Raw genomic sequence first — 19,295 nt, forward strand, 5'->3', positions numbered from 1 at the left:
ACAGCATCCCAGTGTGTGCCAGTACGTCAGCCTAGGCCGGGGGTCCTGATTCACCAGAGACCCTACACAGCTGCCATCTATGCCATTGGCCCTGCCATGCTGCAAGTCCCCAGCGATGGAAACAAGTGCATTGGTTGTGATATTTCTGTGTGACCTACCATTGCTTAGCCTGGGGCCCTGGTATCTGGTTGTAGTAGCTACATCTTGCTCAATAGCAGAAAATAAGATGGGGGTGAGGAATCAGGTTTGCGTTGCAGAGAGACAGGTGGAGATCCCAATGTGTGGTGCTGTGCAACATGGAGTGGGACAGGGAGCCAAAACGGGGGCACCAGGTTGTGGAGAGCAGGGAAAGCAGCTAAGTCAGGGGTGTTACTGTGTAGAGCGTGGGGTGGGGAATCTCAACAGAGAGCATTGTGCTGCAGAGAGAGGAGCAGGGCGTTCATTAGTGACAACTGTGATGTTAGACCCTGACTCCATGCGGCACCCAAAGACTAGGGAGACTATGATCCAGTTGCTCATGGATCCTGTTACTCATTAGCCAGAGCAAGCAGGGAGCAAACCCAGCACACATTGCTTGCAACAGCTTTATTCAGAACAGAGACAGGTTCGGACTAGCTCCCGAAAACTAACAAACTGGGGAGCTGCGGTGAACAACCGTTTTTCCCACATTTATACTCTTTGGTTTCTATTCATTAACATTCACTCCACCTCCCTCCCTCCTTCTGTTCCACCCATGTCTCCTCCCATCTCAAGCTCTGTCTCTGTTTACTCTTTGCTTCATTAACACGGAATTGCCTATGCATTTCCTTCATTTACATGCCTTTTTGCTATGAGCATATGTCTAAGGCCATGAACTCCCTTGTTTTGGTGAATGGGCAGGCTCTGGGGCTTATTTACCAATCAGCATTTACCCCTTTGCATATGTTTATCACGGTTACATGTTATCTTCCACATTCCAATCTGTTTTTCTGTCTCAGGTTGTACCATCTCCACCTTTCTGGGTCCCTGTATCTTATCTCATTCCTCACTGTAGCTGATTCACAGCACACAGACTTATTTGCTGCTTTTTTCAGAAAAATGGTTAACACAATTAAGATGATTACTTAACATAAGCACTCATAAGCAAAATCTTCTATATAAAAGCTATGTTTCTCACAACAATACTATTTTATTGTTAAAAAACTACTAGCCTAAGCATTCAGAAACTTACTTTGAATATATATATTATTCTGCCTTGTGGTTAGCAGCTTTGCTGAGACACAGATTAAAGCCTTGTTCCAGCTGCAGGTCCAATGCTCCCCAAAAATCCACACAGTGTTACCCTAACTTGCGATACAAGAAGTAGCCTAACAGACTGCAGTGGGCACAATGCTATGGGGAGGAGGGTACAGATTCATCTGGTGGGTTTCTCCCCCAGCAATGCTTCATGATTCTAACCTAACAGAACTTCTAACCTCAATTCCAGCTTTGGTGTCTCTATCCCCACCACGCTGCTTGTTAGTGTACCTTTTGTCCTTAGAGGCTAGTCTGTCTGGCCCTGGGCCTGACACTTGCATTTCAGTATTATACACTTGCCATACTGCTGTGCAGGTCCTTATCAGCTGCTCCACTGCAGCTCTTCTTACCTTACCATGGGCATATGACCAAAACCCTGCAGCAAATCTTCAAAGTTGTTCCATGTATGTGAAGTCTCCCTTCAGCCCCTTGTGCAGGGTTAAGACAGCACAAGGAAGATCAATTCTTGGGGCACAGGGTGAATGGAAGTGAACAGGTGGCTCATGGGAGGGGGAAGCAATGGGTGGGGGAAGTTGATTGGGGCTCAGAACAGCTGGGTTGAATTCTCAGCACTGTCACTAGCTGCATGACCTTGAAAAATTACTTCTCTGTTCTGTGTTTCAGTTTAATCCAGGGGTTGGCAACCCTTGGCACAGGTGCCAGAGTGTGGCACTCAAAGGTATTTTGTTGGTGTGCGAGCCTTGGGCTGGATGGCAGGAAAGGGGCCAGGGCTGCACTGCTACAACAGGGAACGGGCCTCTCGTGACTCTGCTGTTGTCTGCCCCTAGCACATCAATGTTTTCCAAGTCAAGGTTGTGGATGTTTTGGGTACTCTGCCCCAAAATGTTGCCAGGCCCTGGTTTCATCTCTTAGCCTTTGTCTTTTCAGCCTCTCCCTTCCTGTGAAGCTGCATAGCACATAGCACGCTAGCTACTCAGGGTCTGCGCAGCACCTGAAACAGTCTCAGCCCTGAGTGCTCTGTGTGTGTCATAACTGCCTGTTACAATGACAGCCCCAGTGGCATTGCCAATGCAAGCCTTGGTAGCGAACAGGTTAGGATTTGGGAAGGGGCGGGGATGTATGGCGGGGAGTGAGGCTTACTTCACTGCCTCTGCCAAGCCTATGGAGTGATTCCTGTCCAATGGTGGCTTAGAGTATTGCAAACATGAGTGCAGCACGTGGGGTTTCAGGCTGAGAGGAGAGGCACGTGACTTCCAGAAAGCTGTCTCAAGTGTAAAGTGAAAGTAGTTTGAAGAGGAAGGGCAGCTGTTTTCCCTTCTGCGCAACAGAAAAACACTTGCAGCTGAAAAGAGGTGAGATGGGGGACGGGGTTATGGGGGCTGCTGGGAGTAGTGGAGGCTGGTGGCGAGTACGAAGGCTGGCAGGGAGGGTTGGGTTACTGGGCCAGTAGGTGGCAGCTGGCGGAGGGTATTGAAGGAAGAGTAAGGGAGGCAATGGTTATACAGCAAGAGAAACCATGGCTGATGATGGCAGGGGAGAAAGAGGTTTTTGGGGAAGGGGTGATTAGGGAGGGCTAATTGGAAGCAGGGGAGTTGGGGCAGATCTAGAGACTCCAGAGCAGTGGAAGCAGCAGGGATATCCAGGCTGTAGAAATAAGGAATTCACCCATCCACTGAATTAAGGACTGAAATCCAGCAGTCCATACTCCCTCATCTTTTTTTTTTAATCTGTATTTTCTGCCCTGGCCCTGGATTAAGCTGTCCTCAGCTCCTTCATTCATGGTTTGAGGCTCAGCAGCAGTTTCCCAGGTCTGGCAGCTTCCCCCATGTTGGAGTTACATTGCACAACTGCCCCCCAGCCCTGACAGCGGGGGAGAGGTTTTCCAGCCTGCAGACAAAATGAACTCCATTGGTGGGAAGCAAAAGCTAGAATGACACAAGTTCCTAACCAGACCCAGATTTCCAGCTATAAAGGCCATTATACCATGAAGTGGCTTCCCAGGGAGGCTGGGAGATTCCCTGCTGTTTGGCCTTTTAAAATGGAGATGAGATTTGAACTGTGCTTCCAAGATTTGGGGAGCACTATTGCAGTCTGTGGGCATGGTAGGCCAGCTAGGGGGCCTATCACAATGTCTTATGGAGTGAGAGGCTGCACCCACAAATCTAGTTGAATAGCAAAGTTAATCATGGCCCCATCCACTGATCCATCCCCTGGAAATCTCTCCTGTAGCTAAAAACTTGGAGCTCACATCCCACTAACATTGAGCCTATGTGTGGTTGTGCCCCACCCTGCTTGAGTCCCTGAAAAGTGTGTCTCCTTTGGTAATACATCATCATTTAAGCCACAAGCCTAAAAGTCACATGAAGCAGTGAGGCGGAGGAGGACCCCACACATCCACCTTTTGCCTTAACAGTGTTTTCAGGAATGGCGCTGAGGCTTTTCAATCTGCTCTGGCACCAAACGGTTAGTAAAGGATCTAGTCCCCACCCTCCCTGCTGACTTAAATTACTGCTCAGCTTGTCTGGGGAGCTCAGGTGTTTTCCACTGCATTAGCATCAGATACAGGCTTGTCTGCACCTTCCAACTGGCTTGTTGCTGCAGCAAGCATGAGTTATTCCTGTGGTAACAGGAGTCTGCCTTCCTATGTTGCAGCTAGGACACACTTGAGGTGTGTTCCTCCCTCCCCCTGGCTCCAGCCCCAGAAGTGTGCCTGTGAGTTTCTGAGTGCCCAGCATGCTGAGAAGCAGCGGCGGGAGGCTGCCTAGAGCAAGCTGCCTGGTGTATGTCTAGGTCTGGAGAGAGCAACCAGGTGTGGATGGGTGGCATGGACCCAGACCGTCTCAGCCAGGAAGCGACAATGCCGTACAAGAGATAAGATATTAAGCGCAAAAGCCCAAGAAAGCAGTTCACAAAAGCCTGAGTAACATGCTTCGGTCTTTGGGATCCCCAAGGCACCTGCCTGGGACAGAAAAGCTGTTTAAGGTGCCTACAAGTTCAGCTACTACTTGGGGATGGAAGTGCTGCCATTTTGACTGCACCGAGTGGGTAGCAGCCTACCACTCACCTAAGGGCTCTTGGGATTAACCAGCTATGCTTCCTTGGGGCTACGTCCCTGGTAGGCATCCTATAACCACACATAAGATACACAGAGAGCAATGAGTGTGGGCATTTGTACACACCCCTTTTTTTGCATTTTTGTATGCAGCAACGGCATGACTGTTTACACAAGTGGGATGCTTTAAAAGTCTTTCTGGAGCATTAAAAATGAAAACTCCTCAGATGTTGTTTAGTTTGGCTTACTGGAAATTAAAACAGCTTGTCCATGGATTAGTTGTGTGCAAACACAAATGAACTCAAAGACATGTAATGAGCCTCTTTGTCCACCAAGTGGCACTGCAACTTTTTTGTAGTTCACCCCTTCTAATATTTGCTGCTTTCCAATTGCTTCTGCTTTTTTTTTTTTTTCTTGCGTGTGCCGGCTCCCTGCTCCCACAGCTGTGGGGCAGGGCACGGGATGCAGTGGTCGGGGTGGGGCAGGGAAAGGGGCAGTGCAGGACTGTCCTGCTTTCCTGCACTGCCGGCCAGGGACCGGGCTTAATTCACTTGAAAACCTAGTATGTGCAAACACTGATGCAACACTCCAAAATTAACATGCTAAAATCTTATAAACCCATTTCATTGAATGAGGATTAAACCCTGTGACATGTACAGGTGCCTGGTGGCTCTAAGCTCTGCAATCATTCAGGAACTTGGGTGGCAGTGATCACAAAACTAGTCTTGTTGTCAGTGCACCCCCAAGATGGGGAAGACCTGGGTTCTCCCCTGAGAGTTTCTAACCCATGGCTCCTAGGTCTCCGGAAAGGCTAGGGCTGAAACTAGATTTGACTTTCTTTCTTTGTACTTTGCATCTGCTCACCACCACAGAGGGTGCTGAGGCCTCTGGGGGTGCTTATCTAGCCTTCAGACCCCCATAGGGCACTCCACATGTCTCTGGGGCTCTCAGGCCTGGAGATCTCCTCACCCCTTAACAAGGACACTTCAGTGATCCCTGTTAAGCATGGATGACAAGCGTACCCTGCTTCTCTGCTCTCTCCAGGACAATGGCTCCTCAGGCCAACCCCATCCTGCTGGCCTCCTGGCTCCAGGCGTTCTGCTCTGTCATCTTGGCTGGTAAGTGCCTGCATCCTCCTCCCTATTCTGCCAACCCAGATGCCTGGGTTCCATTCCCTGCCCTGCTGTCTCACTCACACATTCCTTCCCAAAGGGGTTCATCATTTCTCCCGCTCCCAGCTCATCCTGTCTCAGGAGCTGCCAGGATTGCCAAAGACACAGAACATGCTGAAGATGAACTATTTAATGTTCACATACTATGACAGCACCACCAAAAGGGTAACAACCCGGAATGGCTACAATCCTGAGACCCAAGAGGCCCAGGAGCGGTGGAGGGGAAGGAACACCGAGTGCCAGGTGTGGAACCTCTGGATCGAGACCGAGTTTAAGGCCCTGGTGCAGGCAGTGAATGCCAGCTCCTCAAGGACAGGTGAGTGTCCTCTTCTGCGTTCAGGTCGCCTTTGAAAAGAGATGGACACCGCCTGTATGAGGTATGAGGCAAGAGTGATGTGGGCATGAAAGATGGGCCATTGCCCTGATAACCAACGGGTTAGAGCAGGAGAGGCAGCTGAGGATCAGGACTACTGGGGAGTTTCTCCCCTGGACTGAGAGGGGAACGGAGACTTCTGGTTAGGTAGGGATGGGGGAGCCCAAACTCCTTCCTTCTCTCCCAGCTCTAGTGGAGTTTAGTGGGTTACAAAAAGGAGGTCTTGGAGCCAGAAATCCTGGATACAATGCACAGGAGATGACTATCCCAGTTTCCTCCCATTTTGCCTTCAGTGGGCTATGTTCACCAACAGTAGCCTTTAACCATATGGATTTTCTCTCCAGAGCTCTACTACATGCAGGTTTTGCACACCTGTGATTTGGATGAAGCCACAGGGGCCATCACAATTGTCACCAGGCTTGCCCTTAATGGCGAAGATATTCTACATTACCGGGGAGACCAGAAGCAATGGTACCACACGCACCCAGCTGCCCAGAGACTGGCTGAGAAGTGGAACCAAGAGAGGCAGAAGCTGGAGGGCATGAACACACCAAGCCCACAGCAGTGCAGATTCCTCATCCAGACGACTGCACCATTTTGTGCACAGAAGACAGGTAAGATGCCACTGGCTCTGCCTGTGCCCCTTCATCCCAACCTGCAAGCGTAGGCTGTCATAGGCGTCTCTTCCAGTACAACTCTGCAGGTGCTATTCCAGTCTTCCTTTTCCAGGCCCTGCCATTGCTCCTGATTCATAGCCCCCTTTGCTCTCATCTCTAGGCTCCTCAAACAGTTCTGCAAGTGGCATTCACTCCAAACCTGGGGCCTACTGCTACCCCTGCCCTCAACTTAGTTTCATCCAAGAGCTCCCACCCAATGACTGCATTCTTGAGACTATGAACCAGGACAGTAGAAGAACCCATGCCTCCCATCTCCCTAAAATATTGAATATTTGGATAAAATGTACTCTTTGTGGTTCCTGGCCCCAGCCTCCTGGCTTTTCATTTCTCTGAAAGTCTATGAGAAGCAGGGTGGGTGGTGAAGGTGGCTGGAGGGGGAAGACAGCCTGCTTCTGCGGGAAGTTCTGCAAGTATTGACCCCCTCCTGCAATATCTCTCACCTTTGGTGAATAAACTGTTTCTGAAGAAAACCTATTCTCCTCAGAGATTTCCTGCCAGCCTGACTATTTGGGGGTTTAGGCAAAGGAGGTTGGATCAGGGCTTATAGTACTTCCAGTGAAAATGATGGGAGGCAGGCAGCTGCCATTTCCCTGAGAGTGCCTGACACGGAGGAGTGGTTCCCTACATGGCATGGATCACAGGGAATCAAGGACCAGGACAGCTGATGGGACCACAAGCAGGTGGGAAGGTGTCCTTTCACAGCTCCGCTCTCTCTCCCTTACTCTCTCCTAGCCAAACCAAACGTGCATTTGAGCCTGATCCCAGCATCACAGGGGCAGCCGCAGTCCCTCGCCTGCCATGTGACAGGGTTCTACCCCCGCGACATCGAGGTGACCTGGGAGCGGCAGGGCCAGACGGCTGAGGGGGAGCAGCAGACCAGTGGGGTGCGACCCAATGAAGACCACACCTTCCAGATCCGGGTGAAGATCGAGTTGGGGGAGATGGGGGTCAGCCCTGCGGAGCACGTGTGTGTGGTGCGGCACAGCAGCCTGGGGGAGACCCCACTGAGGGCGGCCTGGAGTAAGTGCTGGACTATGGGGGCTGGGAAAGTGTATGACACATGAGAGTGCTTCCAGCTGCATCCTTTCATTCCCAAATCTTGGAGGCTGAGAACTGAGCTTGCACTGGCAGATCTCCATCTCACTGTTATGGGCTCAGGCTCCCAGCAAACTCAGGCAGAGTCAGGCACTTGTTTCTGCCCAGGAGAGCTCCCAACTCTCTGATGGATCAGCCCAGGATCTGAAACATCAGGACTCAGGAAAAGGCAGGGCATTTGCTTGGAGCACAGGGAGCTGAAATGACACATCTCCAACCAGCAGAAGAGGTTGGGAAAGGATCCTCCACGTTCTCCTAAAGCAGTCGAGGCTGGCTGCTGTCGGAGTGGAGGCTGCAGGGTGAAGGGGAAGCTGTAGGGGAGAGCTGTGGACTGGGAAGTGGAGGATCTGTCCTGGTTGTGGCTGGGAACATTGCTCACTAGGGGAGCTGCAGATGGGGACGAGCAGTGGCCATCACTGCAGAACAGGCCCATGCAGGGACAGCGGTGGTGGGAGAAGGGCAGGCAGGGGTGCACATGGGACAGGCCAAGGGACCCTTCCCAGGGAGACAACACTGAGTCAGGGATAGGTCTAGGCTCTGGGCCAGGGAGTGGACTGGGGGAGAGACCTGAGGAATGAAGGGCCCTCAGAAAGCAGCCATCTTGGTCCCTGTCATTCTACCTCTCCAGCTCCTTCAGGTGAAAAGGCTGCAGGAAATACCTACATCATATTGGCTGCTGCAGTCGGCATCCTCCTTGCCTTAGGAGCGGGAGCCCTGTGGTTTTATCGGAGGAGGAAAGGTAAGCAATGATTTCCATGTAGCACAGCATTCCCAACTCGCTACATTGGGGTCTGCCATGGAGATGAGAGGAGAGCAACTTTGCTGTCTCCAAATCCCCTCAGCTCCACGGCTGTGGTCTCCCATCATATCCCCATGCCTGTTCACCCTTTCTTGTCCAGCACTTGCTATCCTGCTGAGTGACGACTTGTGTTTTACCCACAGAGTACAAGGACAGGCAGCACTGGCTTTACACGAAGCCTGCGCTTGGGGAGTTTGGGTCGCTTGGGGCATTGCAGAGTGGGGCATGGGGCCTTTCACCTTACATGGGTGCTGACTGCAATCCAGCTCGAAAAGTATATGTCTGGGGGAGCTTTCCCTTTGTTGTGTCTATGGAAGGAACAACCATAGTGGGTGGTGATTGGGAGTCCCAAGAACAGCCCCTGAGAGATGTCCTGGGTGCCCTGATCAGAGCGGGATGTTCTGGGGAGGGAAACTGATCCCACATCCTTTCCTTCCCTAGCATCAGCAGACTCCTCCAGTGCAGGACAATCCTCAGCCAGCCTCTCTATCTCAGAAGCCAAGGAGTGACCCTCTTTCAAACCTATCACCTCGTGGGGCAACACCTGTCTGCCAGCCCCAACACTGGACATTTGAAGGATTTGGGGGTGTCAGGTAGAGGTAGGAGTTGAAGGGACCCTTTCAAATGCCTTTTCCAGCCCCTGAATTGGGCAGGAGTAGATGAATTGTCAAAACTCAGGAAAGGTGCCTGATGGTGAGTTTAATCTGTTACTTTTCTTACTGTTACTGATTTTCCATCCCTGCCATCACTTTTGGAATATGAGCTAATCATGAGTAGATATTTATACATCCCCTTGTTTGCCAACTTTTTGGATCTTTGGCTATTTGCCTATTTAAAAACCTTTCCCTGTGCTTTTGCTTCATTCTGACTGTTAATTGAATTCACCGTATGTAGCAAAATCAGGCTAAGCTCCATTTTGGAAATCTGCCAGTAGCCAAGCTGTCCAGAGTCCTGGACCAGTTCCAGTGTTGTGCCAGGGGTTATCCTGAGTATTCATAATGCACTCCTGCTGGTTGTTTTTCAAGGGCTCAGTCACTTCTGAGATTTTGGGCCACCATGTTACAGGCACCAGACAGGTCTGGCCTTCAGTCTTGCAAATATGTTTCCTCTTGCAACTGAAATGGTCATGTTAGGCAGGAAGCATCAGGTATATTCATGGTGCTCTCCCTTGTGCCTTGGTGAGCCAAAAGATGCCATCCATGAAGGCTGCTCAGCTAGTGGGTAGACAGTTCCTTCCTGGTACCCAAGGGCCTTTGTACACACCATGTTTTTTGTCCTTTTGTGCACTGCAACTGTATGTCTGTTTGCACAAGTGGGATTTCCAGACACTTTAAAAGTCTTTCTTGTGTGTGATGGGCCGGCTGGTAGTGACTTAGCCCAATGGTTTTGGAAGCGCAAAAGATGACTGGAGGACTTGGGATTCCCTTTCCTCACCAATTTGGTAATGATTTTGCCCAGGGGTTTTGAAGGGGTAAAAGATGATTGGAGGACTTGGGATTCCTTTTCCTCACCAATCAGGTCCCAGAGACTCACCCTCATGTCCCCTGATTGGCCCCTTGGGTCACCTGGAATGGGTTAAAAGGGGCAGCGCAACTGACTCAGGGGAGAGACCAGCGAGGAAGCACAAGCAAGGAGCTGGCAAGAGCTGAGCCAGCGGGGCAGGAGCAGTTGCCCCAGGAGAGCCCGAAGGAGTGGGACCTGTAGGCAGCACCGGGGTCCTCAGCAGCATGGCAGCGGCTGGCAGGAGAGGCTCCCTACTGGGCTCCAGGATCCCCTACGAGAGGCTGTGGTCAGCAGGAGAGGCTCCCCAGTGCCAGCAAGATCTGAGCAGCGACCTGAGAGGTTCCCAGCTCAGCTTCTAGCTTCTCCAATCAGAGGCCAGGCAGCTCAACGTGAGGCCAGGGCTCCAGGAAGATCAAGACCAGGTTGGAGTAGTAACAGCCGTGGTGGCTATATGGTAGAGTTTCTGCTTACCATGTAAGAGCTCTGAGCTCAAGTCCCAGCTTTGGTGACTTGGGATGAGTGAGCTAACAATGAAAAATGCCTCTTGCAGTGGAAAGGGGCCATCGTGTTTTCCTCCAGGTACCTAAGCCCTATATTCCTTGTAATTTGACATTTTGTATTTTGTGGCTTTTCTATTTCCAGTAATACCAACCAGTATTGTTTGTTCTGCTGTTTGTGTTTTACCTTTTGGTTAACCCTGTCTTTTGTTAACTGGATGAATATGTCTATGATTGTAAGTGTCTAACCTTTGTTGAATCCTGCCCCTTCAGGGCATTGTAGTGTCCCCTATACCCCCTGGTTCATACTGGTTATGTTCCCAGTATTGTTCCCTCATTAAAAGGTATATGGTTAAGTCCCCATTGGTGGTCTGGCTCTGCTCTATAGGGGGAGGAGAGTCCCTACACATCCCACAGTGCTTCTGCACCTGCTTTGATCCCTTCAATTGGAGAGGGGGTACCTCTTGGAGTACTGCCTGGTTACATGTGCATTAACTCCTTGGACATAGTTTAATTTGTCTCTCCAGGAATTAAAGCATTCTGTCCATGGATTTGTTGCGTGCAAACACCAAGGCAGTCAAAGACATGCAATGAGCCTGTTTGTCCACCAGATGGCTGTGACTTTTTTGGAATTCACCCCTTTGAATTGCTTTCACTTTTGAATTGCTTCCACTTCTTTTTTTCTTGTGAGGTTTGCTGGCTTCCAGCGGCACAGACACGAGCATGAGGCACGGGGTATGGGTTGGGGAATCCCATTACGGGGGGGGCAGTGCTGGACTGTCCCTCTCTTCTGTGGTGCTGGCTGGAGACCAGGCTTAATTTGTTCAAAAACCTAGTACATGCAAACCCTGACAAGACACTCCAAAGCTTAATTTGTTCAAAAGCTTAGTGCATTCAAACACAGACACAAATTTTATAAACGTATTTAATTTAATGAGGATTAAAACCCGTGGTGTGTACAAGCACCCCAAGTGGCCCTAGGGTTTCCTGAACTTGGGGATGGCTGGATATATGAGGCAGCAGTGAGGGGATGGTTACTCTTTTCATTTTGATGCTGGGAGCACTGACAGAAAGCTTCTTCCAGAGGTGCTGGGCTTCAGGGCTTTGGACATCATCATACTTTAAAGGCTAACCAAAGAAGAGGACTATGAGTGCGCCTGTTTGTCAAGCACAAGAAGTGTTCATTAAACTTTGTAGATGTTCAGACAGTGCATGCTGTCAGCCAAAGTGAACAGTGTGCTCTGTGAGCTGCTCGTGGTGCAGGCTGGGTGCAGTGTCTCCTTTGGGAGAAGATAAGGGCAGAAGTGGCTTGTAGGGAGTGACTTTATCCTACCAAGCCCTTCTCACTCTGTCCCCAATGAGCCTGAGGGGCCTTGAGGAAATGCTCCTGCCTGAAGACTGTCGCCTAATAGGCAAGTGAGTTATGGTGCCATCCCGAAAAGAAGAAGGTCATTATCACCATGCAAGCCTCCTCTCACTGGGACACTGTCAGGCATCAGCCACAGCCCAGGTTTGTACCCAGGACATTCAGACCAGTAGCCACAGAGAAGAGGACACTGAGTAGATTATCAGCAAAAAATACTGATCACCCCTTACCTCCCCCCTGACCTTCTGATTCCTCTGTTACATGATCCACACCAATAGGGGAATGAGCCTGATGGTGGGGAAGGGGACGGGGATGGGTCTGCAGGTGCTTGTGAGCCATGTGCACTCTCATTGGATCCCTGTGGTGTTTTGCTAGTCTGGAAAGATTAACTCTACTTGTTGATTTGCTGATTGGCTGGGACTACTGCAGGCCTGGTTGCTAAGTTACCAATTAATCATGATTCACTCAGGGACCAGCTCAATACACAGTACCTAGCTACTACATAATGATTTAACGAGCACGGATTAACACCTACCAAAACAGGACTAAGGAGAGGAAATAGTTTCATAGTTTCATAGTTGGTAAGGTTGGAAGCGACCTGAGCAGATCATCAAGTCCAACCCCCTGCCGTGGGCAGAAAAAAGTACTGGGGTCAAACGACCCTGGCCAGATGTTTATCCAGCCTCTTTTTAAAACCCCCCAGGGTAGGAGCCAGCACCACTTCTCCTGGAAGTTGGTTCCAGATCCTAGCCGCCCTGACTGTGAAGTAGCACCTCCTGATGTCTAGCCTGAATCTACCCTCTGCCAGCTTGTGACCGTTATTTCTAGTCACTCCTGGGAGTGCTCGGGGGAACAGGGACTCCCCCAATGCTGCTGGTTCCCCCTGACTAGTTTGTAAATGGCCACTAGATCCCCCCTCAGCCTTCTCTTGTGGAGGCTGAACAGGTTCAGGTCCCGTTGCCTCTCCTCGTAGGGCCTGCCCTGCTGTCCCCTGATCATGTGGGTGGCCCTCCTCTGGACCCTCTCGATGCTGGCCACATCCCTCCTGAAGTGCGGTGCCCAGAACTGGACGCAGTACTCCAACTGCAGCCTGACCAGTGTCGCATAGAGGGGGAGGATCACCTCCTTGGACCTGCTCGAGATGCATCTGTGGATGCACGACAAGGTGCGGTTGGTCGTCCTGACTGCTTCCCCACACTGCTGGCCCATGTTCATTTTGGCATCAATAATGACTCCAAGGTCCTTTTCTCCCGCTGCACTGATGAGAAGGGAGTTCCCAGCCTGTAGGTCTGCTGCTGGTTCTCCCTCCCCAGGTGCAGCACCTTGCACTTGTCAGTGTTGAAACCCATCCTGTTCTCATCCGCACACCCCTGTAACCTGTCTAGGTCCAATTGCAACTTATTCCTCCCTTCTAGCATGCCCACTTCCCCCCACATCTTAATGTCATCTGTGAATTTGAACAGGGTGCTTTTTACCCCTTTGTCCAAGTAGCTGATGAAGTTGTTGAACAGTGTGGGCCTGAGGACCGAGCCCTGGGGATCCCACATCCCTCCAGGTCGAATAAGACCTGTCCACCACCACTCTCTGGGTGTGGCCCTCTATCCAATTAGTGACCCATTTGACCATGTAGGTATCGACGCCACAGTCTCCTAGTTTTCTAATGAGAATGGGGTGAGAGACCATGCCAAAGGCCTTCCTAATGTCCAGAAAGACTATATCCACCATGACACCTGCATCCAGGGATTGGTGACCTGGTCATAGAAGGCCACCAGGCTGGTCTGACAGGACCTGCCTCTAATGAACCCATGTTGGTTGCCCCTAAGCATAACCTCCCCTGCTGGCCCCTCGCAGACATGCACCAGGATAATTCTCTCAAGAAGCTTACCCAGGATCAAGGTAAGACTAACTGGCCTATAGTTTCCTGGGTCCTCCTTCTTCCCTTTTTATAATAATCAATACAGACAATCAGCTGCCCCAGTTTTGACCCTGCTGTGGCTTAACACATATACGTGACACAAGTTTTGCTTTCAGGATTTTGGGGTACAGTTTCCCTGAACTCCCTGCACCTATCTCCTTGACACTTAACAGGCTTTGTGGCCTGCACAGGGGCTAGCACACCCGCAGTTTTGACCCTGCTGTGGCTTAACACATACACGACACAAGTTTGGCTCTCAAGGTTTTGGGGTGCAGTTTCTCTGAACCCCTTGCAGCTATCTTCCTGAAACTTGGCACGCTTTATTTCCTCAGAAGGGGCTACCATTTCTGCAAGTTTTATCCAAATCTGTCCAGAAAGGACAAAGTTATAGGCTGTTTTGACCTTCCCCATTATAGCCTATGGGCGAAACGTCGAAACAGCATCGAAATGGCAAAACGCTTCAGCTTGTCCCGTTTCGTTTTGAGGCTATTTGACCATATCTGTTTCATTTTGATTTTGCTGTTTCAACCTCAAAACAGGTTGAAACAGCGTTGAAACAAAACTGGTGGTGAAATTTTGCACCGCCTTATAATTAAATCCCCTCTCAGTCTTCTCTTATCCAGACAAAATAATCCCAGTTACTGCAGTCTCTCAACATAAATCATGTTCCTCATCCCTGTATTTGCATTGCACTCTCTATCGTTCACATCATTTTCATAGTGGGGGACCCAAATCTGGACACAGTACTCCAGATGCGGCCTCACCAGTGCCAAAGGGGCCAAAGGGGAATATTTCCTATTGGTTCAGCTGACCTTTTCATCCCTGCACATGGCACATGGCTGAGTCCTATGCAACCTGGAGACAGGGAGACGGAGATGCGAGTAACTAGGATCTTCCTACCCTGTGGCTGGCTCAGAAATGGTCATAACTTGGGGAAGCAAGACCCACCCTACACCTCTCTGAGTCAGTTCATCCGACTGCCCAAGGGATGCCTGGATCAGTGCCGGTACCTCTAAAGGAGAAAGGCCTGCTGCTTCACTTTTCAGCTCTTTCAGAAGCCAGAAAAATCTTCAAGCCTGATTCTGATCCCATGACTAACAACTTATTTACAAGTGGCAGTGGACTGGGACAAGCTGATAGCAACAGCTGTTGGCATCTGGGGAGGGCAGATAAGAGCATGGGTGCAATGATGCTATCTATGTAGAGGCAGGGGTGTGGGGGGTGTGGTACTAAAGGCCCATCTACATAGAGCTGGATGCAGATTTGTCCAAAGGGGAACAGGAGAAGGGCTGAAAAGCAGAAAGGGGGAAGGACCGAGAGAGAGAAGGCTACTGGAGGAGGTGAAGTCAGTGAGAAAAGGGAGAGGAGTCATCAGAAGGTAAGTAAACAACTTTAGTCACTCTCTTTCCTGAGGGTATCTGGGCTAGTTCAGCTCTCAGGTCTGTTACCTCCGGGTGGATCTGCCCACAGAGAAGCCATCTGTTTTCCTTGCCGGGCAAGAAATATCTTCAGAGGGCATCCTGCCGGGATAAGTGACAGGAGATCTGTGTTTGGGATGTGGTAGCAAGGTGCTGTGGGTTAAGAGTGAGGGGCACTGGCAAAGATTGGGTGTGCGGGGCTCTTGGATCACAGAATTAGATAGTAGGGGCCTGTGGGGAGGACAGGGGAGAAGAACAGGAACGGAGTTGGGTGGTCTGAGGACATTAGGCAAAGTTTTGATGGTTGGAAAATGCTTTCTCCCATAATCCTTATCTTCCACCCACAGGCAGCAATGACACTCTTCAAGACTGCCCCTGTAGTCCACATCTTCAGCAGCCGTGATGGGGACATCATCGTCCGCTCTGACCTTGGTTGCTACCTGCTCCTTTCTGCCCTCCCCACCTCACCCTGCCTCAAGACGCACCTCTTGCACCCCTCCCTTCGTGGTGGGGACCACTACTTCGGCTCCTGTTGGCACTCCTCCCTATATGTTATCCATGGCAATATGTATGTGGAGGCCACAGACCTGAGTGAGGGGCCAGTCACACAGGCCCAACAGCTCCACCCCACATGCCGTGGGGGGTGCCGGTACTTTGCCATCCCTGAAGGGTTCCTCATTGCTTTCCCAGATACTGTGCGGCTTGTGAAGAACCTGAAAACTGGGCAGCAAGCTGCTGACCAGGCTCTGAAACTGCCCCAGCGACCTGAAGAACATGGAGTCCTAAGTTATCTTTACTGGTATGTCCCGGACTACGTCAACAACAGCTTCTTCTCTTTGCACCCACGTGTGATGGACTTCCTCCCTGGGGAACTCGGCCAAGCCCAAGGCACCTGGGAGCTCATTAAGGCCCTCCACAAGAACTCTGACTCCCTCATCAGCCAGTCTTTCAAGGTACTCTGCAAGACGGGCTTCGCACAAGAGATATTGGCCAAAGTTGGGCATGACTGGAACATTTCTTTGCCAGGTTGTGATGAGCCAGAAGCCCTGGGCATGATTCTGGCCAAGGCCCAGTTCTCCTTGATGGCTCAGTATGGTGGGTTGGGGCTCGTCGAAACGGCAAAACATTTCAGCTTGTCCCATTTCGTTTTGAGGCTGTTTTGACCATATCTGTTTCATTTTGATTTTGCTGTTTCAACCTCAAGACAGGTTGAACCAGCGTTGAAACAAAACTGGTGGCAAAATTTCACACCACCCTATAGTTAAATCCCCTCTTAGTCTTCTCTTATCCAGACAAAATAATCCCAGTTACCTCAGTCTCTCATCATAAATCATGTTCCCCATCCCTCTAACTATTTGCATTGCACTCTCTATCATTCACATCCTTTTCATAGTGGGGGACCCAAATCTGGACACAGTACTCCAGATGTGGCCTCACCAGTGCCAAAGGGGCCAAAGGGGAATATTTCCTATTGGTGCAGCTGACCTTTTCATCCCCGCACATGGCATGAGGCTGTCATATGCAACCTGGAGACAGGGAGATGTAGATTCGAGTAATGCATTGTGGAGGGCCTGTGGGGAGGACAGGGGAGAAGAACAGGAATGGGGTTGGGTGGTCTGAGGACATTAGGCAAAGTTTTGATGGTTGGAAAATGCTTTCTCCCATAATCCTTGTCTTCCACCCACAGGCAGCAATGCCACCCTCCAAGACTGCCCCTGTAGTCCACATCTTCAGCAGCCATGATGGGGACATCATCGTCCGCTCTGACCTTGGTTGCTACCTGCTCCTTTCTGCCCTCCCCACCTCACCCTGCATCAAGATGCAACCCTTGCACCCATCCCTTCATGGTGGGGACTACTACTTCGGCTCCTGTTGGCACTCCTCCCTATATGTTATCCATGGCAATATGTATGTGGAGGCCACAGACCTGAGTGAGGGGCCAGTCACACAGGCCCAACAGCTCCACCCCACATGCCGTGGGGGGCACCGGTACTTTGCCATCCCTGAAGGGTTCCTCATTGCCTTCCCAGATACTGTGCGGCTTGTGAAGAACCTGAGAACTGGGCAGCAAGCTGTTGACCAGGCTCTGAAACTGCCCCAGCAACCTGAAGAACATGGAGTCCTAAGTTATCTTTACTGGTATGTCCCAGACTACGTCAACAACAACTTCTTCTCTTTGTACCCAGACGTGATGGACTTCCTCCCTGGGGGACTCGGCCAAGCCCAAGGCACCTGGGAGCTCATTAAGACCCTCCACAATAACTCTAACTGCCTCATCAGCCAGTCTTTCAAGGTACTCTGCAAGATGGGCTTCGCACAAGAGATATTGGCCAAAGTTGGGCATGACTGGAACATTTCTTTGCCAGGTTGTGATGAGCCAGAAGCCCTGGGCATGATTCTGGCCAAAGCCCAGTTCTCCTTGCCGGCTCAGTACGGTGGGTTGGGGCTCAACACAGAGCAAGAAGACTGGGCCCACCTTAGGGAGGAGGAAAAGATCCTCAAGCTTTCAATGAAACCCCAACAGAAGGCCTACATATGGCAGTATCAGCTTAGCCTGGACAACAAAATCATTTTGTTCTGTCATGATCTCCAGGTGACCCATGATCCCAGAGCACCATTGGAGGTGCCCCTATCTTCTTCATCTTCTTAGCCCCACCCTGGGACCTCTTGGTGTGGCTTGAGTGACATTCAGCTGTGCTGTGTGAGAAGTAACACCTGTTGGTCATAACTCAAAAATTAGTCCTTGAGAAGCAAGCCTGAGAATCAGATCCTTTTGGGTTCTTTGGGAAGAGGAAAGCTCTTTGAGTGCAGGAGGAGCCTTTTCCTGCTACACATAAGTGGCCTTTCAGCTGCAATCATTGCTAACTTGCACCTTTTGCACTGTCATGGTTTGGAAAGCCAATAAGGAGGAGTTGGAGGTCACTTCAGAACCAGAAAATTGCCACACATTGACCCTAAGACTGGGTTATCTTTTATCAGACATGGACAGTGTGTCCTGGACTCTGAATATCCCACTGTGGCTATTACTATTACTTGCAGGGCTATGTGACTGTGAAACACAGCTAGAACTGAATTAAATGACTTCTTGTCTCCGCTTGCTTCCTGGGGGCACATGCACTGGGCCAGGAGCAAGGAGATGCGTGAGTTATCAAACTACTTCTGTCTGTTTGTGGTGTAGTTTGTGCTCCCTGCGTAGAGGTCACAGGCATTGAAACTGGCACTCTGAACACAAAAGCAGCCCCCCTGCCCCAAATCCCACCCAGGCTGCTTGTCAAACAAGGCTACAGTTTCAAGCTGCAGAAGATAACAACGTACTCCTGTTGCTCGCTTCTGTTAGCTTTGCCTGTCTGTACCATAGCAGGTGGGACAGGGTTTGAACCTGCATTTCTACCACAGCTGGCACAATGAGCCCCTAGACTAGGTCTGAGTTGTTACTATAATGCAAATCACATTGAAAAATGACGACAGTGAGGATTGAAGCCCTAAGCTAAAGACATTGGTAGAGGACTGATGTGTTGCAAGCATTGAAACAAGGCGCCTGCCAGTTCCAAGCCATCCAAAGCTGAAACCAGCTTTCACCCTCAGGAAAAGCAGAATCACTGGATGGCCTTGACAATCCCCAGTGTGCGATGGTAAATCCTGAGATTATATTCAGTTTTGAAAACCCTGGATCATCATTAAATATCTCCAGACTGCATCTTTACATCGGCCAGTTGTGTTTGAAAGTCCTGTGGATGGGACTGATGAGCCCAACATTGTATTGGGCAAGTGAGACTTGTGTGTGTCAATCATTAGATTGTGTTTGCAAATTGTGAGATATTCAAAACAAAGCAAATCAAAATAAAAAGACACGTTGGTTTTGGGATTCTCGCCAGTTGCCTCTTATTGTGCTTGTGCGGGGGTCACATCCTCCTTATTTCCATAAAGTCAGCAGAAGCAGCAGGGGAGATGTACAAAATTGCAGGGACACTGAAGGGGCTGCTGTTTTCTCCCCTTTTTAGACTTGAGGCCCCGCACAAAAAGGCCAGCTCTGAAGTTGCACTTGGTTTTTGACTACAGGAAAACAATAGGGCAATTCTTGTGTTGCAAAGAGCTCAGAAAGACCATCGCAGGTGAGAATGTTTTTAATGCTATGACTTCCTATTTGACATATTGGGGTTTATCCTATGAATCATGCGTGCACACCTCACAG

General features: G+C 50.3%; 2 protein-coding genes across 5 annotated transcripts; both read left to right on the forward strand.

Annotated features, from left to right (window-relative positions):
• Positions 1-2,483: 2,483 nt before the first annotated feature.
• Positions 2,484-10,765, forward strand: LOC106737751 (class II histocompatibility antigen, B-L beta chain). The gene is made up of 7 exons (XM_059730485.1): positions 2,484-2,588; positions 5,333-5,406; positions 5,501-5,776; positions 6,178-6,447; positions 7,243-7,530; positions 8,234-8,344; positions 8,846-10,765. Exons 2-7 carry the CDS (start codon positions 5,337-5,339, stop codon positions 8,911-8,913), a joined length of 1,083 nt encoding a protein of 360 aa, XP_059586468.1. The 5' UTR covers positions 2,484-2,588; positions 5,333-5,336; the 3' UTR covers positions 8,914-10,765.
• A 4,087-nt stretch (positions 10,766-14,852) lies between these two features.
• On the forward strand, positions 14,853-18,975 carry LOC106737891 (uncharacterized). 4 transcript variants are annotated; one of them, XM_019487757.2, is made up of 4 exons: positions 14,856-15,063; positions 15,451-15,671; positions 15,794-16,056; positions 16,791-18,975. In XM_019487757.2, the coding sequence occupies exons 2-4, from the start codon at positions 15,506-15,508 to the stop codon at positions 17,751-17,753; spliced, it is 1,392 nt and encodes a 463-aa protein (XP_019343302.2). In that variant the 5' UTR covers positions 14,856-15,063; positions 15,451-15,505; the 3' UTR covers positions 17,754-18,975. The 4 variants fall into 4 exon arrangements, with proteins under 4 accessions (XP_019343293.2, XP_019343302.2, XP_019343303.2 ...); XM_019487758.2 differs by lacking the exon at positions 14,856-15,063 and adding an exon at positions 15,076-15,253; XM_019487748.2 differs by having other exon boundaries at positions 14,853-15,063; positions 15,451-16,056.
• The last annotated feature ends 320 nt before the right edge of the window (positions 18,976-19,295 follow it).

This window comes from Alligator mississippiensis, chromosome 7, assembly GCF_030867095.1.
Source record: "Alligator mississippiensis isolate rAllMis1 chromosome 7, rAllMis1, whole genome shotgun sequence".
NCBI classification, from domain to species: Eukaryota; Metazoa; Chordata; order Crocodylia; family Alligatoridae; genus Alligator; species Alligator mississippiensis.

Excerpts from the sequence above, each read along its gene's own strand:
- LOC106737751 (XM_059730485.1), top strand. The coding sequence starts at position 5,337 with ATGGCTCCTCAGGCCAACCCCATCCTGCTGGCCTCCTGGCTCCAGGCG. Across the intron at positions 5,777-6,177 it reads TGCCAGCTCCTCAAGGACAG|AGCTCTACTACATGCAGGTT; the intron begins GTGAGTGTCCTC and ends TTTTCTCTCCAG. Across the intron at positions 8,345-8,845 it reads GTTTTATCGGAGGAGGAAAG|CATCAGCAGACTCCTCCAGT; the intron begins GTAAGCAATGAT and ends TTCCTTCCCTAG.
- LOC106737891 (XM_019487748.2), top strand. The coding sequence starts at position 14,941 with ATGCAGATTTGTCCAAAGGGGAACAGGAGAAGGGCTGAAAAGCAGAAA. Across the intron at positions 15,064-15,450 it reads GGGAGAGGAGTCATCAGAAG|GCAGCAATGACACTCTTCAA; the intron begins GTAAGTAAACAA and ends TTCCACCCACAG. Across the intron at positions 16,057-16,790 it reads TCATCAGCCAGTCTTTCAAG|GCAGCAATGCCACCCTCCAA; the intron begins GTACTCTGCAAG and ends TTCCACCCACAG.